The sequence below is a fragment of the Notolepis coatsorum genome, assembly GCF_963971535.1.
Source record: "Notolepis coatsorum genome assembly, chromosome: 8".
NCBI classification, from domain to species: domain Eukaryota; kingdom Metazoa; phylum Chordata; class Actinopteri; order Aulopiformes; family Paralepididae; genus Notolepis; species Notolepis coatsorum.
Window position 1 is genome coordinate 66,218,518 of NC_140172.1, and position 27,962 is coordinate 66,246,479.

Below are 27,962 nucleotides of genomic sequence, written 5' to 3' on the forward strand. Positions count from 1 at the left end.
GCACAGGAAGTCCTTCATTCCAACAGCCATCAGACTATACAATGCATCACTGTGCCTCACTGCATCACTGAGCACAGAGTGACAGTTACCATCTTCCTGGACTCTTACTTTTAAAACATCACTGTGCAATATTACACCTACTGTAGACTTCAGTATATTTTTACTGTATTTATTTACTGTATATTTTATTCAATTTTTATTCTACTTTATTCTATTCTTATTTTTAGGCAATTTGTTTTGTTATTCTTATTCGTGACTTGTTCTGTTTAAATGTTTAATGTTGAGCGATTTGCAGTGTCAAATTTCCCTCTGGATAATAAAAGTATTTCTATTCTATACCGGTAAAACTATTTCTCAGCTTGCTTGACAAAGACCTTCAGGCTCTAGAAATGACAAGCGAGGACAAACTCCACCGCTATATTTAGGTCTCTTGCCATTTGTTGGCTTTGCTGTTGGTTTATTCTACATGTAAACATGAAACATGTAGATACATGCCTTCTGCCTATCAAGTAGGAGTCATTGGGCCTTGTGTATGAAACTATGTGGAGGTCCTACGCCACACAAATGAGGAAACCTTGTGTTTTAGTCCTTTTCAACAAGTTCATATAGGTCTTCGAGGTCCCTTATACCTGCCCTAAGCAGCCTCCATACCTCTGTTTCTGTGCCTGTAACGAGTGAGCTGCTTTTATCGTACAAATACGATAATTATCATACATCTAGCAGTGGTGCGTGAGCCTGTACCGTCGAATGAAATTCAGATCCAATTTTCAGACTAGATGTTGCAGATCAAATATGACGCAAGATCCAGCAATAGCATAGCAATCTTGTCATTTAAAAACGTCATCAGAAACATATTGTAGCGTCCTCGCTATTAAATGACTCACAGAGGCTGTTGTTTCTCACTTCGTGTTTTATTCAATTTAGTGGATATAGGTCTCAGTACAAAAGACTGGGTGCATCACCTCTGCTTGTAATGTGTAGACTCATACTTGAATTTCCCATACCCCAAGAGATCACACCCTCAGGTGTACCACCCTCTTATACCTTCCCACAGGTCAGCCCCAGGTCAGCCCTTCCCACAGGTCAGCCCCCCCTCCCCTCTACCAACCCCGGGCTTGCACGACCAATAGCGTCGCCTGCCAGTCCCAGGTTGGTAGAGTGCAGAGTGACAGCTCGGCTGACCAATCACCCCAATCCCAGGGTCGCTACAATATTTTAGGTTCAACTTTAGATAGAAAAGAGAAGATTTACATGTGAGCTGCCATCTTGTAGTGGTGGTGGGCCTGATCTCTGCCAACGACGAAAGGGCCTACCTGGAAGAGGTAGAGAACCTGTCACAGTGGTGTCAGGAGAACTGCCTCTCCCTGAACGTCAGCAAAACAAAAGAGATGATTGTGGACTTCAGGAGGTCGGGGGTCAAGGACTACAGCCCCCTCAGCATCGACGGGGCACCAGTTGAGAGAGTGAACAGTTTCAAGTACCTCGGAGCCCACATATCCGAGGACTTGACATGGACCACACACATTGACAGTGTTGTGAAGAAGGCACGACAACGCCTCTACTTCCTCAGGCGCCTAAGGAAGTTCCAAGTCAGTCAGAAGATCCTTAGGAACTTCTACTCATGTACAATAGAGAGCATCCTGACCGGCAACATCACCTCCTGGTTTGGGAATAGCACTGCACAAGACCGTAGCAGACTACAAAGAGTGACACGTTCAGCCGAACGCACAATTAGAGGGGGGCTTCCCACCCTCCAGAACATTTACAACAAGCGGTGCAAGGGGAAGGCTAAGAGAATTATTAAGGACTCGAGCCACCCGAACAACTGCCTCTTTGAACTGCTGCCGTCAGGCAAGCGATACCGGAGTCTTATGGCGAACACAGAAAGACTCAGAAGGAGCTTCTATCCCCAGGCCATCAGGCTGCTAAACGAACAATAATCGCTAAACGAACAATAATCACTATGCAACAACCATCAAATGCACACAGCACACACACCCACACGCACACACACACTCACTCAAACAAACAACACACTGCAGCACCCACTCTCCACACTTTAGATCACACAAACACACTTACACTTTATATTTATTGATAAAGGATTTGCACTACAACTCGTACACCTACTGTGAATTGTACCTAAACTGCACCTTGTCCATTTATGCCTTGCACTATATAGTATTGTATATTAGTACACTGCACAGTATTGTATATTGTATGGTAACTACGTCTACGAACATTGTACATATGTCTAAACTGAACACTGTGACCTCTTTTTTTTTCTTCTAATTTTTACTATGTTTTTATTTCATACTTATCTTGTCATGCACAGTCTCTGGAGCGCAACAGTAAGAAGCATTTTGTACAAAAGTATTCTGTACTTCTGTATGACAACTATTAAAGAAACTTGAAACTTGTACACACACACGGCGATTGTGGCTGCAATTCTGAATGGCTCATTTCAAGAGGGAAGGTTTACCACTTGAACTGCAGAAAAGGCACAATGCACATATTTAACATGTTGTCAGTGTTGGGACAACCCCTCCATTCTGTAAATACAATGCAAAACTCAAACCTCTTAAGCATCAGACGTCCTGATGGCGGGCCGTCACACACTCACGTGCACGTCGCGGCACCTTGCCCTCGTCTGTCGGCTCCGGGCTGCGTTTTCGCCGATGAACCAATACATTGTTGGAAAGTTGAATTTGCCACCTTTCGATCATCACCCCACTCAACCTCCAGCGTGCCCCCAGTCTCGAGTTACAAGACGAGTGGACCAATGACCCCCGACGGTGAAAATGATTGACCGCCTTTGTAGCCAAGGAGTGTCTGCTCCAAAAGTGATCCCAGACAAGCACTGAGAGTTGGGGAAGGTGACACAAGAAGACGAAAAAGTCCATTGTTTTGACGAGAGCCTCTGAATGAATGGGAGTGGATGGCCATTTTGGATAATTACCGGTACACACATTACAAAAACCTTTGTAAAACATACATTTTCCGTGGGACTTTTATAAACTTTAGACCTGTATGATTATAAGACTTCAGGCTATGGAACCGTTATGTTTTCCAGCTCCTACCTCTCAGCTGGAACCCAAAAACAGGCATCTGGCAACAAGTAAACAGAAATGTAAGTACACAAAACATTTACTTCTGTGTGTTCAAACCTCTGTAACTCTATTTCATTAGCACTCAAAGTGATTTTTCTTTATTGTCTAAGAAACTTCAGAATGTTACCTTTCAAAGGAGACCAGACTCATGCATGTGCTATAAGTATAAAGTATCATAAATCGCAAATTACCAATACCTTTTTTATAAAACTAGCCCCATTTTTGCCCAATGCATAAGTGGTTAACATCAACAGTCTAATCTAAAAGCTGCAAAGAGAATGGCGTTTCAATTTCATGGTGTTCTGCAGGAACATACTGGAAACAAATAACCACACAGAGGCTGTTATGAATTAAAAGTTAAGAAATGGCACCAACTCCATCCAAATTATTATCCCTGTGCCTGTTGGTGATGTCAACCACCAGTAACGGCAGAGTAGTGTTTGTAAACAGTGAGCCAATGAATTCCCATCGGTGATAATTCACTGCAACATGACAGGAAATGGAAGCCAAGACGTCCCTCTTAAAACGTTAGACGTCCCATGCAAAAGTCGATACACTGCTCCCAGAAACTCTTGCACAACACACACTTCCAGTGAAAGCTCCTGGGCCCTCATTCATCAACGTGGACGTAGAATATGTTCTATTTTCACACGTAAGCACAGAATGTAGAATCAGTGCACGCACAGGAAAATCGGGATTCACCACACGTGCGTACGCAGGTTCTACGCACACCTGTCATGATGAATATGACTTTGATCCTACGTTTGAGCTCGTGCACTGTTTTAAGTATTTGCATACCAGAACCGCCCCGATTAACCATATACGGTAATGGAATACCCCCATGAAATGTGGAAAAATGGACTAAGCCGAGGGAAGCGTGTTATGAGAACGGTGATGTCGGATATGATATCTATTAACCATTGCTGCCTGGGCAGGGCAAACACTAATAAAGACCGTGCTGGAATATGACTGCCTTTTCCCGTGTTGTTTGATTAATACCCAGGGATTAAAGTTCTCCTCAATTTTATTCCAAATCGCGATGGATTTTCCGTCAATTTTCTACCTGCTGCATATGATTTCTAGAGGCATACTACTACAATCTATTTTGATGTCAGTATTGGGTAGCCTATATAAACAATAATACGAGAGCATATACAAGAACAATGAATCTCACTGCATGTATGATGTAGCCTGCCTTTCAATACATGAACTTGAATCCCATCATGTTTGTGTGCGGGACTCACAAGGCTGTTGTCACAATGGGTGGTACCGGTACAGTAATAACAGTCCACACAATATCACGATGGACCATGCCATAGCCTATGTTCTATTAGGACATGATCTGTGACGACAAATGTTCTAGAATGTTTGATTAAGATATCATACTCTGACAGCATGCCTATGATCAACAAAAACGCGAACTTGAATCCCATCATATACATAGTCTGTCCACTATCTGGTGTCATTGCAATGCGTTTTTTATTCTTTCTTATACAGTAAAAAGGGGGAAGAACACTATATCGTGGGTGTTCACATGACTTGTATTCTGCTTACAGCTTCGAAATTCCACTTGTTTCGTTTAACGTAAAGCCTTTTAAATATAATCAAAACGTTCCCGTGTTTCTGCGGTCTGTGCGCAAAATAATAACTATTATGATGAATTGAAAATGGGGGACCCTGATGGAAACAAGACGAAAGTCTTTCTCAGGTCTGCATCCTCTTAACAATTGTATGTATTGAGCTGTACTGTACTGTACCCATTCTGCAATCTGTTAATAAACTTTTCAATCAATCAATCAATCAGTTGAGCTACGCGGAGCGCAGTCAGTCAGTACACCCCGTATATTCCGATAACGGCGATAACGCTATATAAACCATGCTGCATTCATTCTGAGAGAAAGATCTATTATTCCAAATGCTATTTATAGGGTTTTCTTTTGACCATAATTACACTACTGTTGCTATTTTACAATGAACTATAATGAATTATGGGGGTCATACAGAACACGCGCCAGTGTCTTTATTTCCGCGTTGGAACGAATGCATGTACTGAGGAGCGCTTGTGCGTAGTAACGATATTCTACCACTGGGCGTCAGCTAAGTGTGCTCAGAGCTGTGCGTAGACATAAGCACAAAGTCAAGTTCAAGTTGAAATTGATGAATCCCACTCTTTGCTTAGAAATGATCGTACGCACAGGGTAAGCACAAATCTGTGCGTAAGACACGTTGATGAATGAGGGCCCTGGATTTTTCACACACCTTGTGACCTTTACTCCGATGTGCATTTCCCCCCCTGTATTAGATTAGATTAGATTCAAATTTATTGTCATCATACAACACAAGTACAGTTCAACAAAAAGAGGTTTGGCATCCAACCAGAGTGAAAATGTAACAGTAAAGTGCAATATAAATATACAATGTACAGGTATTAAACTGGGTATAACAATATAAATTAGTACTACTACTACTACTACTACTACTACTACTACTGAGTAATAGTGCAGATGCATGTACAGAGTTGTAGTATCAATATGTACAGTGATACAGGTACTACACTATGGTAGTAAGTCATACTGGCCAGCAACGTAACTAGTAAGAGTAGGTAAGGGATATGTACCGATATCGATATAGTCTACAAATATGTAAAAATGATTATATGCAGGTATGTACAGACAGATGTGGATATATATATGTATATATATTTTAAAAAAAATATATATATACAAGGTATACACAGCATTATTGTACATGCTATCATACAGAGTTATATGGGTTATATGCAGATGTATAAGTATAGTATGATGAAGGTAGTTATGATTATAGTTATGATTACTATGATGTATGTATTGTCTCCATGACGTTGACCCGCTAGAATTCCTAAAATGCGATCAAGCATCAAGAAAATTGTTATTATATTGCTATTAATTATATTTATTTTATATACAAATGATTATAAATATAACTACATATATTTATATATTATATTATTATTTATAGATTATATTATTATGCTCCCTTGGCAATGCAATCAGCAGCTCTCTGCATGTGATCTGACACAGACCTCTGTACTCAAACGTACCCTTAGAGACATAACAAATTGTCCATTCGTTATCTAAGGAGGACAAGTATTCCTAAATCAGACTTTCCTGTTCTGCATCAGCTAGTTTTATTGCCCAGCACCACTTTCTCCATTGTATAACCTACACGGGCATGTAATTGATATGTTCATACTAGGGTTACCACAGTGATGTGAAATTTCCCATGACTAATGAACTCATGACAACACCAGTATTACCAGTGACACCCGACATTTTACAAAATGACGCTCAATATCTGTTAACGTTATAGAATAGAATAGAATAGAATAGAATAGAAATAATTGTATTATCCCGTGGGAAATTTGACACTGCAAATCGCTCAACATTTAAACATTTAGACAGGACAGGTCACAAATTAGAATAATAACACAAATCAAATCAAGTTGCCTAGGATAAGAGTAGAGTAAAATAGGATAAAATGAAATGAAATAAAATATACAGAAATAAATACATTAAGAATATGCGGCTACATTGATCCACTGTGTCAGTTTTTTATTAATTTTCAATGACTAGTATCCATTTGTTGGACAGACAGAGTTGACGTTATGTTCTAATTTAACCAATGGACAGTAATGCCTTCCGCCAATTTTCTATCCATTCATTGACGGATCAATGACGGATCAATGTTGCTGCAGCCTTATTTAGCGCATCACGCAAACATATTGTTGCTGGTCTGGACTGGTCCTCAGCTCCTCTCCAGTCGAGCTGCTGCAGGGTTTAATCGTGTTGTCTCTAGATTCTCCTTTCTCTCCTTCACATGAAGTTAAATCTACTCTATAAACTTAAGCTACTCTGTACTGCGACCTATAAAACAGATCTGCTGTCCATGCACACGTTCAGTTTATAATGTCTGATTAGTATTGATTACTTACAAATTAGTCGTGTTACTATGAATGATACCGATTCTCCTGATAACTTCATAGAAACATGTTATTACTGTGTCTGTATCAGTCCTATCCCTGCATACACACGTCAAACATTTTTATATAAATATGTTTACTGAAGTGCAACTTAACAACTTTACACTGATAGTATATTAATGACAATCATACGCTTTGAATTAGTACATGAAAGCATATAAGGAGTACCAAAATACATTGTAAGTATACTCTCAGAAAAGTATGGGTAGAAGTATACTTTGAACACTTAAATACTAAAAAATATACTTTTGTTGTATTGTGGACATTTTTACTTGGGTAGGCTTGAATAAATGTGCTCTCTGTGTGCTGTGCTGAACTGATCCAATCTGAAAGAAGTATTCTTGTCAGTTAAACTCCTCATTCTTGGTCATCATCACACAAACTCAGCTGGGGGTTGGCTGAGATGCACAGAGACGTGACATGAGGGTTGTAAACATATAATGTATGACGTATATCATGCCAGTTAGGGTACCTTATGTATACTGCACCTGTGTATACTGTATACTTTAATTACTCATAGTATATTTATTCAGATTCTAAGTGTTATTGACCATATTTATTGTAATGTATAATATAACTGATAGGGCATACAGACAATATGCACCTTTGATTACACTGCCTACTTTCTCATATGCATATATTCAGAGTTAACAACTTGTTTTACATTTCTACTGTACTATCATTTTATTGCCTGTATTTATGTATTCTATTATGTATTCCCTGCCCATACCTGTACCCCCCACTCCTCCCCCATGCTGCTATGATGCCTGAATTTCCCCATGGGGATCAATAAAGGAATATCTTATCTTATCTTAAACTCACTGTTGAATCAGTTTGTAGAATACACCTCAGGCCCTGTTTCAAGGGCGTACTTTTGTTTTCAATGGTGAAGGGGACACATTTGGGGGCGTGGTCAGTGGCGGAGGGTGGCTGTTGTGTATAGTAGTAAGGTCGTGGTGGGTGGGGGGAGGGGGGTGAAGGGGGGGGGGGTCCCCCCGTCGTAGATTAAAAAAAATCAGTTTTGCAAGTCAATTTTGGTGAGTTGTTTCTATATACAATTCACTTATGACAAGTCATAATGCCGCGCGAGTCTCGGAACGTGAGAGAGAGAAAGAGATCGCGCTATTTATTATCTACAATGTATAAAACAACAGCCTAGAGGCTTTTAAATACAACGAGGTCATAGACAGATATTTCACAGACACGAAGCAATGCTGTTGCATTTCATGGCAATCACACAGACCATCGTTCACAGTTTCACACCAAACTTTGGGGGGAGGGGTGCTATGTATTTGAGCACACCTGACGACATGGCTGTTGTTATGCAAAGACACTGTGGTCGGTCCTTAGCGCCAGTGGCGTAACTCTGTTGATAGTGGTGCGGGGGACAGATTTGGGGGTGTGGTCAGTGACATCGCAGAGGGGGGGGGATAGGGGGGGGGGCACTGAAGTGGTTCACTTCCTACCTGTCAGGAAGGTCTTTTTCTGTTTCTGTTGGTGGACATATGTCAGCCACCTCTCCACTGACGTGTGGGGTCCCACAGGGGTCAGTTCTGGGGCCGCTGTTGTTTTCCAGCTATATGCTGCCCCTTGGACAGCTTATCAGCTCATTTAAAGACATTTGCTATCATTTTTATGCTGACGACAGCCAGTTATATTTTTCTTTTAAACCCCAAAATGTTCATAAACTGTCAGCTCTTGTTGATTGTTTTTCCAAGATCAATTCATGGATGGATAGTAATTTCTTACAGCTGAATAAGGGAAACAGAGTTACTATACTTCGGGCCTGACACACAAAAAGCTGATGTTGTAACTGCACTTGGTCCACTAGCCGCTTACCTGAAGCCAAGCTCAAGAAATCTGGGGGCCATCTTTGATCAGTTTCTAAATTTTAACGAACACTTAAAGTCACTAACCCGGTCTTGTTTTTTCCAACTAAGAAATATTGCAAAATTGCGCCCCAATATCCCATATCACTGTCTTGAACAGGTTATCCATGTTTTTATTTCTTCACGAATTGACTATTGTAATTCTCTGTTCACTTGCCTTGACAAAGCAGCTTTGGCTAAACTTCAAATCATTCAGAATGCGGCCGCCAGATTGTTAACCAGAACCAAACGCAGAGAACACATTACCCCTTTATTAGCGACGCTACATTGGCTACCTGTAAAATACAGGATTGATTTAAAAATTGCGCTCACCACCTATAAGGCTTTAAAGGGTGAAGCCCCAAGCTACATTGCTGAGCTTATAACCCCTTACTGCCCTAATAGGGCTCTCCGCTCCTCCGACCAAGGAGAGCTCGTCGTCCCCCGGACCAAACTAAAAACCAAGGGTGACCGGGCTTTTTCAGTCGTAGCACCCAAGCTATGGAATCAGCTACCTTATGAAATCAGGTCTGCTGTTAGTGTGGAGTCTTTTAAACAAGGTCTAAAAACCTTTTTATACAGTCAGGCTTTTAATTGATCATGTATGTGGTATAACATGTGTGTATGTGTGATTGTATTTTAATTAATTTATTTTTGAAGTATTCTACAATCTTGTATGTGATGTAACATGTGTGGTTATTCTATTCTGATTAACCTTTTACTGCCTGTAAAGCACTTTGTGATTTTAATCTGGAAAAGCACTATATAAATAAAATGTACCTTACCTTACCTTACCCATGCCTAGAGTTTTTTTTTTATAATAACAGGTGTGCAATACCGCATTTTCCCAGGCGGTGGCGCCATTTCTCCATGTAAACGACCACTGTTCTCATACACACTGGGCATACAGAAACAAGCATTTCATCATAAAGTATTCTGTATTTTGTTGTGACAAATAATAAACAAATTTGAAAGGTTTAAGGTGAAAGAACATTTATTATATGGTACTTCACCAGATCTTGTGAGGGAGTGTTGTGCTGCAGTTGGATCCTGGTACGTTTATTCTGGGCGATCAATAAATGGAAAGATTCCGAGGAGATCCTTTCTGCGCGTCTTTGCTACTATGCGAATGTTCTGGAATCAAGACGCCTGCGGGCTGGGAGGCGGAGGGGCGATGGTTATTTGGGGTGAATTATTTAGGCTGCACTTGGTTCACTTTTATCCCGGGAAAACCTAGTATTTGCTCTTTAAAACGGGATATTTAAAGTTAAACAGGAATTAGATCATACCCTGTGCGCCCAAGCACAGGCTGTAAAGTGTATGTGTGTGTGTGTGTTTGTTGGAGAGAGAGAGAGAGAGATGTGGTGTGTGTGTCCACTGTCTTGTCTGTTATCTCTGTTTATACCGTGTATGTGATGACATATTTGAACACACACACTTCGGCTGACGACCAAGCTATTATTATGCAAAGACAAGTAACGAGTGGGTACTTGGCCCGTGCAGGCCAATAATGCGACCCCCATCTGGCTACTCATCTTTCGCGTGTCCGTGGAACATTGTTTTGGACGGTAAAAACGTGGGGGGGACAATAACTGCATTTTGAAACCATGCCGGGGACATGTCCCATGTGTGTCCCCCCATAGTTACGCCCCTGCTTAGCGCGTGCACACAAAAATGCGACTCGTCCCTTGCCGGCGGGTGCTCACCTGGCTACACGTCTTTGCATGACAATGGCTCAGGTCGTCAGAGACCTGAGCTCAGAGATGGAACAAGCAGCCGTTTTCCGTGTGGTCCTATAGTGCCGCGTTTATAGTGCACCGTTTATTATCGTGTTGTTTTGGACGGTAAAAAGGTGCAGGGGACAATAACTGCCTTCTGAAAACATGCAGGGGACGTGTCCCCCCCCTATAATTACGCCCCTGCCCTGTTTCCACCTGGCATTAAGATCAGATCGAGGTGATTGGAAGTTCGGAACTCTAAGTACAGGTGTGAATGCACCCGATACACATTTAAACCTTTCACACCGGAACATGAAAAATCGGTGCTCAGTGTTTTCTTAGAGGGCCGAACTAAAGCCTCCGTCATGTTCCGAACCAATTATTCCCGGTGTGAACGTGCCGGCCGGTTCGAGATTACGTTCGGGAACCGGCTCCGGCCAGTGTGAAAGGCCTAATTGAGGACACCTTGGCTACGTTCAGACTGCAGACAAAAGTGGCCCAAATCTATTTGTACTTCTTAAACAACAGTGTGAACAGCACAAATCACATGGAATCTGATCTTTTCAATTCAGATTTGGGCCACTTTCATAATGTGGTACTAAAATCAAATACAGGTCTGATTTTTTGCAATGCAACCTCAGTCTGAACAGTCATGTGACTTTAATGCAACTTTTACGTAACTGTAGATTGAATTTTTTATTTATTTTTTAACATCCATCTTCTTTATTGTTCAAATGCGCATACAGGTCAGTTCAGGAGTGTGACCAGTTCACACTGGAATCTGATAACCACATTAAAAAATAAAATAAAATACAGACAGCCAAACAAAAAAACCCAGACCTGAGCAATAAATCAGAATTGAGCAGTGTGAATGTAGCCATTGAGATCTGATCAGTCAGAAGGTGGTCTGGGAGACTGGGCCACATATGGCCACTCTCTGTTAGCAGTGTGAACGCAAATGCGTCCTGGGCCACATTGAAGGACATTGAAGTGTCCTCTGGAGTTTTTTATACATAATTCTATACTGAACACAGAGAGGGCGTATCCCTTTCTTCCTCTTTTTTTTGTGCATCTTCTCAAGTTGGTTCTCAAATTGCGCAAGCTGGCTTTTCCCCCACACTATCTGAATATTTTTTAAATGCCCAATCATCATTAAAATCATGTTGAATGCTCCGGGGTTGTCACCAGCTTGGCTGGCCGTTCACACTAATACAATTGGCTGTATTAGAGGGTGGGAGAAGCTGGCGGGTGGGTCCGGGTCGTTGTAAACAGCTGCCAGGTGAAAAGAAGCGGTTGATTGGCTGGACGTGTGTCGGAGGAAGCACGTGATAGCCTCCACTCTCCCAGATGATCTGACTGTGGGGGGTAAGTGCGCAGCGACCAGGAAGGGGATTGGGAATTGGCATACGACTAACATTGGGATGGGAGAAAATCTGAGGAAAATGGAGGGGGAAAAAGATAAAAAATAAAAATAAAAAAAATCATGTTGAATGAATCCAAAGTATAAAGGTTTTATATGTTATCAGAATTCTCTATTTTAATGTGGGCTTGCCACGGCCCTTCAGCAGCCCCATGCCTTTTCATGATCTCAAGCATCCACAAAACAATTATTAACCTAATTAAAGCAGTGCACTGTTCCCACAAATTCCCAGAGTGATGTTTTTCTGTAGATTCATTCATTGAATCTTTATTTTGACTTTAATATTTACACTGAGAGGCAACCCTAATTTACATTGTCATCGAGTATCACATAATCATCAACAATCATATACAGTACAAGAAATAGAAAAACATAGAGTGTGGATAGATAGATAGATAGAGATAGATAGATACATAGATAGATAGATATACACGGTAAGAATAAATATATACTGTATATATATACAGCATTATTGTACATGCTATCATACAGAGTTATATGGGTTATATGCAGGTGTATAAGTAGGTATATATAAGGATTATATGCAGGTATATTCAAACAGACATGGATATATATACATGCAGTAAATATAAATATATAAATGTATATATACAGCACTATTGTACATGCTATCATACAGCGTTATATGGGTAGACTATAGTCTGAGGTAGGTAGTTGTGATTATGATTACTATGATTACAGTGTAGGGCAGTTGTAGACCGTGAAAGCAGGAGGTAGATATACATTGAGTATAGGCAAAGTTCAAAGTTCATACAGTATGGGTAACAGAGCCTAGATTATCAGTCCATTAAAAAATTAAAACTGGCACCAGCATTTGGGTTTTTGAGATATTGGAAGCAGAAAATTTTAGCATTTCTTGGCATCATGCTAAGCATGCTAGTGGGAGTCAATGGGGTGGCATGGAGCATTCTAGATTATTTACTACCACTACCATGGTCAGGCACCATGCCTTTTAAAGGAACACGCCAACCTTTTGGGAAATTAGCTTATTTGCCATCTACCCTGGAGTTAGACAAGCAGATACATACCCTTTTCTTCTCTGTGCATGCATTGATTGATTGATTGATTTTATTGTGGATTAGAGACATCATCCAAGGGATAAAAACATGATAAAATGCAAGCACTTATTTCCATCATGGTCCCTGGTATTAAAAAACAGGACATACATCAACATAAAACAACATCATAAAAACATCAACATAAAACAGCATCATAAAACAGTAAGATACAATGTGCATATACAGTTGAAGATAAAATAATAATAAATAAATATGCTACCCTCTCTTTCCTATGCCGATAGCCATGATCGTACATGCTTTTTGAAGCCAGTTAACCTGGGGGCCTGTTTAATGCTGCTGGGCAGGCTGTTCCACAGTACTGCAGCTGAGTAAAGGAAGGTCTGCTGGCCGTAGGAAATGAGTTTAAATCTAAATGGAACATTAGGCTTAGGGAACAGCACTGTGAGCCTAGCTTAGCGTCATTCACTGGAAGTAGGTGTGTTAGTGTAGCCTAGTTCCCAACAGTCACGAAATACACTCACTCCAAAACAGTTGTGACCTGTGTATTTACCACAGAGAACTAAAAAGTATTAGACATTTTGTTTTCTAAGCAGATATACACTAGGATTTTTTTTGCCGAACCACTGCTGCCTGGGCGCAGTGATTTCATCACCTCAAAAGCCCTGTTGTTTTTTGTATCTGCTTGTCTAACTCCAGGGTTGGTGGCAAATCAGCTAATTTCACAAAAAGTTGGCGTGTTCCTTTAAAGTGAACTTCAGTAGCTTGCAACGGTTAAAGACACAACATTTTAATCTAATGTTGGGGTCATGGGAACTTTCCCCGTCTCAATATGAAATCTTTTTAATCGGAGAGAACACTCTGTACACAATGGGAGGTGCTGGTCATGGCAAGATAAAGGTTCTAAACAGATAAATAACTAAATCTTCTTCTTGGGATTCATATCCACAGGAAAGAATCACACACTTTATGATGGACTGATTAACTTCAATGATACATACTGTGTATATCTTTATTTCTTTTGTTTCACGTAGTAAAAAATGAGGGATAACTTTCTATATTCTCTGGTTTAAACCCAATTTTGTAAACTGAATTATTTCAATATACTTCAGGCAACAAAAGATTAATAAAATAAACAAAACACAAAATATTCCACTCAGTTCATTCAATTCCTATTGTCCATACGACAATTCCCTATGTGATGAGCTGCTCCCCCAAAGTTCCCACAGTTCCCAAAATGAGTGATTCCAAAAGATAATCCAAGTTAATGTTCGTATTCCAAATTTAAGTTTGTAAATAATCCATTTTCAGTCTATAAAAGGGTTTGCACTTCACCATCAGACCAACACCATTCACAATGTTATTTGTTTATTATACATATTCATTTAGCTGGACTCAACTTAACATGCCTTTGTCACACTATTGTGGTGAGACTATAGAGCTGAGGTTTGTATTTATAGATGGTTTTCGTGTTACGATGATGTAATGATCTCATTGCTATTGTAGGATATTTGTAGATATCCTGATGAAGAATGTGCTCAGTCAACCGAGGTTTGGATAATAACAAAGGTTTATTAACCAAACAGATAGAATATATAGAGAGAATGGCTGAGGCTCTCGCCCCAGGTGATCAGCTGAAATTACCCAGGTAAGAACCCTTGATTGTGGTCGGGAGGAGCCCTTTATAGTTCAACAAGGGGGGTGTGTGGTCCCATTTGATAGGTCAGATGGGGGGGAGGGGGTACAGGTTTGGGGACACAGGGGAGGGGGGTGATTCCACAGAGAGGGGGGGGGGCACAGGTAAGGGGAACATATTTACATGAGGACATATTATACCACAATACTCACTTTTCTTTCTTATAATGTGGGTGAGATTAATGTATAATATACCAGGATTGTTTGGAACAGGTAAAAGTGGGGACCGATGTAATCCATCGGTTATCAGATAATGAAAAAAATAGAAAATAATTAAAATAATGAAAATGTTGGCCAATGTGTTCTGTTGGTTGGCCTAATAATTTAAACTAGTATTATTTACATACATGATTCATGACATGATTGACTGGACTGCGGTCTGTGTTATTTTGATATCAGAGATGTGGGAATAGATATCACCCTTTTCTTTTATTAATCGCTCAAAATACCTATATCAATGATTGGTCCTCATCTCTGATATCAAACAACAATTAACATAATCATTAGAAGCTATCGCTGTGCAAATATCTTGGCATACCTTCAGTCGTTCATGTCGTGACTGACGGGGAAAAAAACAAAATTGTGTGCATAATTATTAGGAATAGGATTTACACATAAGGCTAATGTGTACAAAAACATTTTAACAACCTAACCTGGTGGTTAATAAAACTAACATGATTGATTATGGGAAACTGTTCGCAAATATATATATATATATATTTGCACATTTTATGATGATTCTTGATGAAATTACTTAGGATCCAGTTGTATTTAATCTGAGTTTGAGTGTCACTTTCATCTGTGATTGCCTCAGTTTTGTTGGTCTTTACTTAGAATCAGGCAATTTTCTCCATTTCTTCTCTATAAATGAGGAGATAAAACGTCTTATGCATCGCTTCTGTATGTAATTCTAGTGCATATACTATCAATGGTTCACCATACAGGTGCAAAACAACGTTACATGTCCTCTTCTATGAGAGAATAAAAACAACTGATTCTTTCTTGTCTGACAATACAATTTTGTAACCTAAGTAATTCAAATGTGATGTAATGTGATCATGTGGTCACTTCTTCCTTCAGCAATACATTTTAGCTCATTATTACTAACCATTGTTAATGCTTTCTCATTGATTTCTTTTCATCACATCCCTAGTTCATCGTTTTGCAGATACATACAATTGTGTGAAAAGTTTCCTGCTTGTGAAGGTATTAATCTGAATGATGTTGCGTCGTTGTTGACAAGGTGTTCTCTGTCGGTCGTGTGGCAGGGCCAAACAGTAACACATAAAAATTTAATAAATACATACAATAGACATTACCTTAGTGGCTAATGTGTCAAAATAAAATTGAAAACCGTTAACCTAGTGGTTAATATAAAAGGTGATTATGATAATCGTTATGCATTGTTCTGTGGTGCATACTATCAATGGTCAAAACAAACTTGGTGTCTTGGAACAATCCAACTGGTTCTGCCCTGTTTAACAATACCATTTTGCAATGTGACTCTGTGATCATTTCTCATTGTCATTATAAAATTGGTTAATGCAATCTTACTGATTGTATTTCATCATATTCCTAGTCAATAATTTTCCAGATACATATGAACTCTGTGAAACAGTTCTTGTTTGTGAATCTGACAGTTGCTGTGAAGTGTTGATCATCTGTTCTCGGTCTGTCGTGTGGCAGGGCCAATACATACATAACAATGTGGACAATGTGTGTTCAGAAGTATCTTGTTCCACAGGTCTCTGATGATGTCTCTTCTTGACGATGCAGTCGGGAACATTCACTGGTCGTCGTTCATTCAGAGGGGGCCTACAGGAGGTCGCCGTCCGCTCCCTGTGTACCTTGTCAAGGGTCACCGGTAGCAGTCAACTATAGTGGTCTTTTCCTGCAGCCTATGTTGTTCTCCATCACCACCACACATCCGCCACTGTGCTCACGCTTGGCTCCCATCAGGCCCAGAGACATGGTGGTCAGGGCGTTTTTGAATGTGTTGTGCTGGTTTCGCTGTCCTCTCCTCGTCATTGCGGTACCACTTGATGGAGGGCGAGGGCCCGCCGGTGTAGTGGCTAGTCAGTAGGATGCTCTCTCTCACACGGATGGCAATCTTGTCATCGGGTCTGCCGCGGGCCGCCGGGGTGAGGCTACATGTCGTCCTTTCTGTCTCTGCTCTCCTTGGTCAGTCTCCTTCGTGGTCCCCTGCTCCACTTTCTTGGGGATGTCTGTGGGCTGGGTTGGATGGCGGTTCTCCCACGGTTGTTGTCGTCGTTCTGGTTGTGTCCGCAGCTCCTTGGCGGCGTCCCTGGTGGTTCTATGCTGTCGTGGGTCGCTCAGGTCACTGGGTTGTGTTCCTCTCTGTCTGGTCCTGCCGTCGTTCGTGGTTCAGGTCACGCGTCGTCTCACTCGTCCTGTCCTCTCACCAATTCGTGATCTGAGGGTGATAAACACTGCCTTAGAAAACTCCTCACATAAATGATTCAACGCCTTTCTGCTAAAGTGGAAAATCATTTTGGGATTAATTCAATTCATTGTAAATAAAATCACTTAATTGACAATAGGAAATGCAAACCAATTGCATTAGCAGTGATAAAATCACTTAATTGACAATAGGAAATGCAAGCCAATTGCATTAGCAGTGATTCCTTACGTCAAGAAGGTCACATTCACTACAATTTTATCAGCTCTTGTATCTAACTAGATCTACCTAGATCTTACAGCATTAGGCTTTAAATAAAATTGTAAATGAATGGCCAAAGTCTTGAATTAGATAAAATAGTCTGTGATGTTAAATTGAAGTTGATCTTACCTCAGGATGCGTTGAGTGTGCCTCAGGATACTTACCTCGCCATGACTTCTCTGGCGTTCTTCACATCTCAGTGTGGCTCATCATGGCATAGGGGGAAAAAAACATAAAATCTAGACAGCCAGTTAATTTTGCATGAAAAACAATCATTCGTTTTGTCATCTAACCCTAACTAACCTTACTGTCATGCATTTGTCCTAATAAACTAATCTATACTGTAGCACTCAACACTAATAAAACTAACCTACACTGTGGCACTCAACACTTTGATGAACATTGTTACTCAGCTGATAGAGTTGTGCCCTTTTTTGATGTCCTGTCATACAGTGTCAGCTAAATGATCAATGTACGTGTATACCTTGTACATTTAGATAATTGTGTTTCAATTTTGTGGTTGATATTTTGCAGTCATGGAAATGTATTAGTTGTTAAAAGAATAGTCTAAGGAATAGTCATGCATGTTATTGGTTATAAACAGAGAATAGAAGGAGGGGATTGTAAGTAGTTGTTTTCATCATTAATCTTTCGTCTCGGGCACTTCTCTAATTCATGTGCCTCTTGAAAAGAGATGATGAAAACGACTGGTTAGTTATTGTTAGTATGGGAGTTAGGTAGATTTTCATAACTGCAAATTCATCACCGGTGTCTAATTCATGTTAATTAAGTGGTTCTCTGTTGCCATCCACCGCCAGGTGAGTTCATCAAGTCTGTGGTCACGAGTGTAGGCATTTGCATTGCTTTGTCTCCCAAGTGTAAATCTGCATCTAAAGCGATACTTCCTACTATACTAAGTGGAGATACTAAGTTGAGTCTCTATAGGTGTGGTCAGACTGGCTATTTGCATTGTCTTTCACTCCACATCGTCCTCAGCTGGTTTGAGTGTTCAAATGTAGATTACTTTGGGGTCTCAATTTAAATGATTGTAGCTGGTCTCACTTTTGTGTCTTGTCTGTGTTCAGATGCAAATCACTGGAGTTTCAACTTTTGTGATACAATGTGTTTACACCCATTCTGCATCTTGACCCAGAGCCAGGTCTCTTGGTTGTCTGTAAATACAAACACATGTTAATTTCCCACTCTTTTCTTTTATTCTGGGTGAATCCTCTGCCTCAGAGCCAGATCTGTAAATACAAACACATGTTAATTTTCCACTCTTTTCTAAGACCATCTGAGTGGGTTCTCCTTGATTGTCTGTGAGCTTAACAAAACATCAGCTATTTCTCATCCATCCCGTCCTAGGATGTAATGATAGTGTTATCATTTATCAATCATATCGCATATGTACACAAGCATCATATGAATGTGGACCCACACATTTTGAATCATGTTTAAAATGTCTTACAATGGAAAGGGCTAGTTATCTTTCATTGGTTCTTTAGATAAACACATTAACTCAAGTGAATATAACCTAAACATCTTACTTTTAAACATGATCTATGTTGTTTGTGTTCCAAGTTTTCAACATTGAAAGCTTATAAAGTCTAATCTAACGCTGTTTATGTGGACTACAATTCCTGTACTGCCATATACTGGGAACCGGAAGTGTTTGTTTAGCTCCCATGGTCAGTATGACCGGTACGCCCACAGATGTATTATAATTCTGAAACAGACATTGTAATTAGCTTTATGTGACTTATAATGTGGGGGACCCTGATGTAAACAAATCTGGTATTGAAAATGGGGGACCCTGATGTAAACAAGACTGGTATTGAAAATGGGGGACCCTGATGTAAACAAGACTAAAGTCTCTCTCTGGTCTGCATCCCCTTAACAATTGTGTATTGAGCTGTGCTGTATTGTACCCATTCTGCAATCTGTTAATAAAGTTTTCAATCAATCAATGCATCTATATTTATGATTTTCATACTCACCGGGGACAGCTGATCCGTTACGTGTCGTCAGCAACCCGCATCTCGCCACCGCAACTCAACATTTTCCAATAGCAGCGCGCACATACATATACAAATAAAACATATACTACACGTGGATTTCACGCACCCTTGGCCTTGGGCACATTACACTTTACGTTCGCTTATGGAAAATCTGCAGTGTAAATCTGCATCTAAAGCGATACTTCCTACTATACTAAGTGGAGATACTAAGTTGAGTCTCTATAGGTGTGGTCAGACTGGCTATTTGCATTGTCTTTCACTCCACATCGTCCTCAGCTGGTTTGAGTGTTCAAATGTAGATTACTTTGGGGTCTCAATTTAAATGATTGTAGCTGGTCTCACTTTTGTGTCTTGTCTGTGTTCAGATACAAATCACTGGAGTTTCAACTTTTGTGATACAATGTGTTTACACCCATTCTGCATCTTGACCCAGAGCCAGGTCTCTTGGTTGTCTGTAAATACAAACACATGTTAATTTCCCACTCAACTCAACATTTTCCAATAGCAGCGCGCACATACATATACAAATAAAACATATACTACACGTGGATTTCACGCACCCTTGGCCTTGGGCACATTACACTTTACGTTCGCTTATGGATAGTTTAATATAAAATAATAACTTCACGGCGCGCATAGCGTGACGTCATCGCTCCATGCGACGTTCGTGCGTTCTCATTCGCCTCGGAAATAACGCTTTGCAATTCATACAGTATTTTTCCCACAAGCTCTCAATAGCCTGGAATTCCTAAACCAGCGTTTTGTTACCGAATGAACGCGCCTGTGCATATGTGAAACGTAAACAAACTGAAACGATAAAACTATACTTCCCCGAATGGTTGTTCCCGTGGGCCGGTTCCGGAAATTACTATTCTAGTTCGTCGCGTGAACTGCACTTCAATGTTATTACCTGAACTTCAATGTTATTCTCTATATAACGGTAATAGTCTCTCAATGCTCGTCGCGCTATCCGCAGCCGGTTCTTGACTCAATAAAGCAACGCGACGGGTCCTATAATACTTGTGCACATACAAACAAGACTTAAACAGACAAAACAACAATAATACATATAAGTTAACGTGTGTGTATATCTGACTGTATTGGATCGCTGTACGTTTAGTCGGCCAACATCTGTTGCGACAAGGCATTTTATCCCTTGATTTAACTACACATCGTTATTAAAGTCATAACGACCGAACCTGACTTCGAAATTTACCAGCGATATATTAGATTATATATACCTTTTAATCATACTCTCGGCCTCTTAACCCGCGACTAACGTCCTGTTTAATGTACTTTCCGCGACTGATGTCCCGTTTAATGTACATTTACGTACTCCCGGGACATCGCGTAATCATGTACTAACTAGGACATCGCGTGATCATCTTCCCGCTATCTGTATTGATCAATTGGTTAATTTAATCCAAAATACATCGTTTTCAGGAATGGAAGAGATTGTGAGCTTAGTTTGAGGTTGAAACAATGAATATTATGACGCTACTCTGGTAATTTCTAATTATGATTCCATCAGCTTCTCTGTCCTACTTCCCGCCTCTTTGCAAAGGAATCACAGAACGTTTTTAACAGAGTAGCGTTTTCAAGGATATCACATCATAATAAGCTCACGTATCTTCTTTTGTTGCCTATATTTTTTAGTCTGCATCAGCTAGACTAGGGGTAGCAATCCAACAACCTGTACTGTGTGCCTTAGCTTTTGGTCGGCTCCGACTCGACCTGGAATAGCACTTCAACCTTTGTGCCTAAACTTTTGGGAATAGCACTATAACCCACCCTCTCAGAACCGCCTGATAAAGGACCCAGGTGCACGCGCGCCCTGGTAACGATTCTCAATACAGATCAGATATATTAATGCACATTATTCTTACTCAGCCATGATCTCAATATTTGACAACATTCTGTAATATTCACCTGGCACAGAGAAAAGCGGGAAGGTTTAATTCCTTTCCATACATTTTTGGTCGACCAGTCTATTATACTCACTTTTCTCTGTATAGATGAAACGATACAGCATGCCGGGAGGACGCAAAAAGTCCGTCACAAGTTCGTAGACGCCAATTGTAGGATATTTGTAGATATCCTGATGAAGAATGTGCTCAGTCAACCGAGGTTTGGATAATAACAAAGGTTTATTAACCAAACAGATAGAATATATAGAGAGAATGGCTGAGGCTCTCGCCCCAGGTGATCAGCTGAAATTACCCAGGTAAGAACCCTTGATTGTGGTCGGGAGGAGCCCTTTATAGTTCAACAAGGGGGGTGTGTGGTCCCATTTGATAGGTCAGATGGGGGGGAGGGGGTACAGGTTTGGGGACACAGGGGAGGGGGGTGATTGCACAGAGAGGGGGGGGGGCACAGGTAAGGGGAACATATTTACATGAGGACATATTATACCACACTATTCTCTATTGAGTGTTCTTTTCTATATTTACGTGTTGTATTGCACTTGTGATATACTGGATGTGTCCTATGTTAGTACCTCTCCCTACACAGGACAATGCAATACAAAGAAGAGGCTGGTACCATCACGTTTTTATGACGCTCTGATGAAGGAACTATGCTGAAACATCTCTTTCTGTCATTATTGTTCCTCCTCTGCAAATTTACTTGAATCAAAACATCATTACTACAAAATAAATGAACCTGAGCCAAAAGTCTTGCATCTCTATATTTTCTTTGGAGTGCCGCTATTTCCTCTCAGCTACAGATCTATCTGTATGGAGTCTTTTCAGTTTGTGTAGGCAGAAGGGTAATGTGTTCATATATAGCCTAACATGAGTTACAGATATAACTTCCATCATGTCTACTTCTGCACCCCTGGCGCTCTGTGTTTAGATGTGTGTACACCCCCCCCCCCCCCACGCACACGCACACACACACACACACACACACACACACACACACACACACACACACACACACACACACACACACACACACACACACACACACACACTTATATTTATAATGCCACATGTATAATGACTGTAGTCTGTCACACATCATATTCATATTGCATATCATCAATTCAAGACCATATACAGTAGTTCTTTTTACACACCATACTGCCACAGCCCCTAGGGTGATAGATATGTACTGCCACAGCCCCTAGGGTGATAGGTATGTACTGCCACAGCCCCTAGGGTGATAGGTATGTACTGCCACAGCCCCTAGGGTGATAGGTATGTACTGCCACAGCCCCTAGGGTGATAGGTATGTACTGCCACAGCCAGGTATGTACTGCCACAGCCCCTAGGGTGATATATATGTACTGCCACAGCCCCTAGGGTGATAGGTATGTACTGCCACAGCCCCTAGGGTGATATATATGTACTGCCACAGCCCCTAGGGTGATATATGTTTTACACACCATACTGCCACAGCCCCTAGGGTGATATATCTACTGCCACAGCCCCGAGGGAGATAGATATGTTTGGAAGAAGACAAAATGCTAGCATGATCTCTCTGCTCTTAGCCTGCTTTATTAGTTGACAAATAAAATAAAATGAAATAGTACTGGTGTGCTGGTCTGAGTTGGGAGTCTTATTGCACATGTCTCTATTTACAGTAATAGGCACACAGACACACACACACACACACACACACACACACACACACACACACACACACACACACACACACACACACACACACACACACACACACACACACACACACACACACACACACACACACTCAGAATGAGTAGAGAGCATTGTGTTTCTTTAAAAATATTCTCTTTTAGAGTGACACCTGTTTTTACTGTACTGGGTTTTTATCACAGTGTTATTCTCTTTGTAATTGATCATTGTCTTGTTTGTCTGTATGTAGCTACTGACTGGAGGTCTGTGTGTAGCTACTGACTGGAGGTCTGTATGTAGCTACTGACTGGAGCAACATCTAATCTAATCTGGTTGTTTCGTACACAGGGAGGAGTCCATGATGGAGTACCTGAAGATCGCCCAGGACCTGGAGATGTACGGCGTCAACTACTTCAGCATCAAGAACAAGAAGGGATCAGAACTCTGGTTGGGTGTGGACGCCTTAGGGCTCAACATTTATGAGCAGAATGACAAGTAAGTGATTCCACCAATGACAAAACCATTAACATCATAAACGTTTGGTATAATTTGATTTGATATACGAAGCAACATAGAGCAAACACAGCCAAGGGCGTATTAAAGCATCACATAGATGACTGTGATCCGAGCGTATGTGGTGTTGAAGCGACATAGAGAATTATTATTATTATTATTATTATTATTATTATTATTATTATTATTATTATTATTATTATTATTATTATTATTATTATTATTATTATTATTATTATTATTATTATTATTATTATTATTATATATTTATATATATTTACTTTGGTTCGGTACAAGCTGTGGTTGTAAGATAAGATAAGATGATCCTTTATTAATCCCCTTGGGGAAATTCAGGTGTCAAAGCAGCATGGGGGGGGGATACAGAGCTTCACAGTCCTATGCAGTCCAGTATCTGTATACACTATAGATGCTATATGAAATATAAATACAAATACAATATAAATGTACAAAATACAAAAATACAAAAAAGTACAATGAGTGCACGTGGATATGATTCTCACGTCCCGAGTTCTGACAGTGATAGTTCTGGCAGCAGGGCCGGTCGGCGTGAATATTAAAGGCAACTGACTTGTGTTCAGCTTTTCTCTGATTGGCCGCGACCCCCGCCTCCACGCGGCAGGCAAGCGGCACGTCCCAACCATTCACGCGTCACTGTACATCACTTCTGAAGTATAAACAAACTAGGTTATTATGTTTCGCGTTTTTAACGCTGACTGATTATGAAATGCGCGGAGCATAATGTTGAGGCAGATTCACGCGTCACTGTACATCACTTCTGAAGTATAAACAAACTAGGTTATTATGTTTCGCGTTTTTAACGCTGACTGAGATTATGAAATGCGCGGAGCATAATGTTGAGGCAGATTCACGCGTCACTGTACATCACTTCTGAAGTATAAACAAACTAGGTTATTATGTTACCAAGCTGAACACAAGTTGGTTGCCTTTAATATTCACACGGCCGGTCGTCCGAGCCCTTGGTTGTAGTTGTAGAGCCTGATGGCTGCCGGTATTTTCTTCATCAGAATGACACCCAAGATCGGATTTCCTTGGAGTGAAATCAGGAACATATCCTTCAATGACAAGAAGTTTGTCATCAAACCAATTGACAAAAAAGCACCTGTAAGTATGTCCATGCTATATATACATTACACAGTATATCTACCTATAGAAGTTCCACTGTGATTTACTGTATAGACCTGGGGAGTGAGGTTCCACTGTGATCTATAGGCCTGGGGAGTGAGGTTCCACTGTGATCTATAGACCCAAGGAGTGAGGTTCCACTGTGATCTATAGGCCTGGGGAGTGAGGTTCCACTGTGATCTATAGGCCTGGGGAGTGAGGTTCCACTGTGATCTATAGACCCAAGGAGTGAGGTTCCACTGTGATCTATAGGCCTGGGGAGTGAGGTTCCACTGTGGTCTATAGGCCTGGAGAGTGAGGTTCCACTGTGATCTATAGGCCTGGAGAGTGAGGTTCCACTGTGATCTATAGGCCTGGGGAGTGAGGTTCCACTGTGATCTATAGGCTTGGGGAGTGAGGTTCCACTGTGATCTATAGGCCGAGAGCGAGGTTCCACTGTGATCTATAGGCCTGGAGAGCGAGTTTCTACTGTGATTTTTAGGCCTGGAGAGTGAGGTTCCACTGTGATCTATAGGCCTGGGGAGTGAGGTTCTACTGTGATCTATAGACCCGAGGAGTGAGGTTCCACTGTGGTCTATAGACCCGAGGAGTGAGGTTCCACTGTGGTCTATAGACCCGAGGAGTGAGGTTCCACTGTGATCTATAGGCCTGGATAGTGATGTTCCACTGTGATCTATAGGCATGGGGAGTGAGGTTCCACTGTGATCTATAGGCCTGGGGAGTGAGGTTCTACTGTGATCTATAGGCCGAGAGCGAGGTTCTACTGTGATCTATAGGCCTGGAGAGTGAGGTTCCACTGTGATCTATAGGCCTGGGGAGTGAGGTTCCACTGTGATCTATAGGCCTGGGGAGTGAGGTTCCACTGTGATCTATAGGCCTGGGGAGTGAGGTTCTACTGTGATCTATAGGCCTGGGGAGTGAGGTTCTACTGTGATCTATAGGCCTGGGGAGTGAGGTTCCACTGTGGTCTATAGACCCGAGGAGTGAGGTTCCACTGTGGTCTATAGACCCGAGGAGTGAGGTTCCACTGTGATTTCCCCTCTTTGCAGCTTCCAAGTGAAGCTCAAACTATCAGTACTTACTCCCATACCGTATTGTGTAGGTTCATAATCTTTGACAGAGGTATAAGTTATTGAATTTACTGTTACTATACTGTTACTATCTGAGTCAGGTAATCATGAGTATGTAATTCCAATAGTGTGTATCCAGTCTGTTGTTTTGACTATTTTGGTTTTGTAATGTTCGCTCGAGACCAGGCTTGTAGTGTCCGATGGAAATTGTAGTACTTATTAATTTGGTGCTAAAAGGTATCGTTTCAAGAGGCAAATCTCACATAATTAACCTTAACTCTGTTCCCATGAAATTTCAGATCAATTGAATAAGTCAAACTATAAATCCAGCTGCCTTGAGAAACCCCTTGTAGACCATAGGAAAAACTCATCCAGAACCAGGCGGGTCTTAGAACTATCACGTGCCTCCCCAGGTCTATACGTAGGGATGCTGAGATACCAGTATTGATATTGGTGCATCCCTATCTATACATAGTGGTGTAAAAAAGCATGCATTGATCAATCTCCAGTACGTCTTGACACCAGTAGGAAAACCTCTAACACTGCCTTATTTAAGCATTACATCACGCGCAGGAGTGGTTTGTGAACAATAAACCATGCCTAGGGGTGGTTGTTAGGCCCGAGGCGCAGCCGAGGGTCGTTAGACCCCCCTAGGCATGGTTTATTGTTCACAAATCACGACTGCAAGTGGTGTAAAGCTTTTATACAACTGCCACATTCATCCAACCTTATTGCTATACAATAAACACACATTAATCGAAGATTTATTGAAAAAACCATCTGCCAGAAAAAGTAGTTCCCACAACTACAAAAAAGACAATTTGCCTCCATGTGGAAGCAGATCGGAAGTGCATCCAACCAACTAACACATCCAACTGTGTATTATTGGAATGATTGAGAGAAGTTGCCTCATGTGGAAGCAGCTTGAAGTGCATCCAACCAACTAACACATCCAACTGTGTATTATTGGAATGATTGATTGAAAATTGTATTACCAGATGCAGAATGGGTACAATACAGTACGGCTCAATACACACAATTGTTAAGGGGATGCAGACCTACTTTCTATAGAACTTCATTCTTAGATGCTTCTATAGAAAGTAGGTAAAACAAATAAAAAAGTTTTCTTTGCCCTATAGGAAAAAAACGTTTTCTTCGCCCTATTTTTTTATTTATTTTTTTAAACCTACTGTAGAGGGCCTAAACTTAACCAGTTGGAAACCAAGCGTACAGTAATAAAATTAGCAATCAATCAATCAATCAATCAACTCAATAGGCCATGCTCACTTAGAACAGCGCAGCACCCAGCTCTCTCTCAGTCCCCCGCGTTGCAGACAGGAGTGTGTGTGTGTGTGTGTGTGTGTGTGTGTGGGGGGGGGGGGGGGGTGGAGACTGAGCCAGCGTCGGACAGTGTGAGAGTGAGGGCTGCAGTCAGAGAAGGAAAAAAAAATTGAAAAAAAATTGAAAATTAATCAATCAATCAATCCGCGATTTTTTTTTTGTTACACAATGATTCAAGACCCATCAATTACATCATCCAACATTGTTTAAAGGACTAAGACATTCGCTGTGACAGAATCGCTTGATATTTAGTCGTTTAGTCGCTATCAACATATCCATTTGTAAAGATTATTGTCCGTTCTCTTGTGATCCGGCGGAGTGATGTGAAGTGATTCGGTTGTGGGCGGGTCCTAGGACCAGCCAGCGTGGACTGTTCGCAATAAACACGTGTAAAATGACTGTTTCAGCCAATCAGAATCGAGAAATTTGCATGCCGTTGTATAATGAGAATCACAAGCTTAACGTGGGCCTTTTTCTTCAAGGACTTTGTATTCTATGCTCCGAGACTGCGCATCAACAAACGCATCCTGGCTCTCTGTATGGGGAACCACGAGCTGTACATGCGTCGTCGCAAGCCAGACACCATCGAGGTGCAGCAGATGAAGGCTCAGGCTCGGGAGGAGAAGAACAACAAGAAGATGGAGAGGTGAGTCACAGCCTCTGGTCAGAAACAGTAATCAGGGTTAAGTGCTTGATTTTTGACAAAAAAAA

At 41.0% G+C, this 27,962-nt stretch overlaps 1 protein-coding gene across 1 annotated transcript in view; it reads left to right on the forward strand.

The window, feature by feature from the left end:
• Window positions 1–27,962, forward strand: part of LOC311233820 (moesin-like) — a 79,456-nt gene that overhangs the window by 37,278 nt on the left and 14,216 nt on the right. The window contains exons 6-8 of the mRNA XM_084320850.1: window positions 23,512–23,658; window positions 24,723–24,819; window positions 27,734–27,897. Coding sequence (XP_084176976.1) covers window positions 23,512–23,658; window positions 24,723–24,819; window positions 27,734–27,897 — 408 coding nt within the window. The remainder of the gene's footprint in view (window positions 1–23,511; window positions 23,659–24,722; window positions 24,820–27,733; window positions 27,898–27,962) is intronic.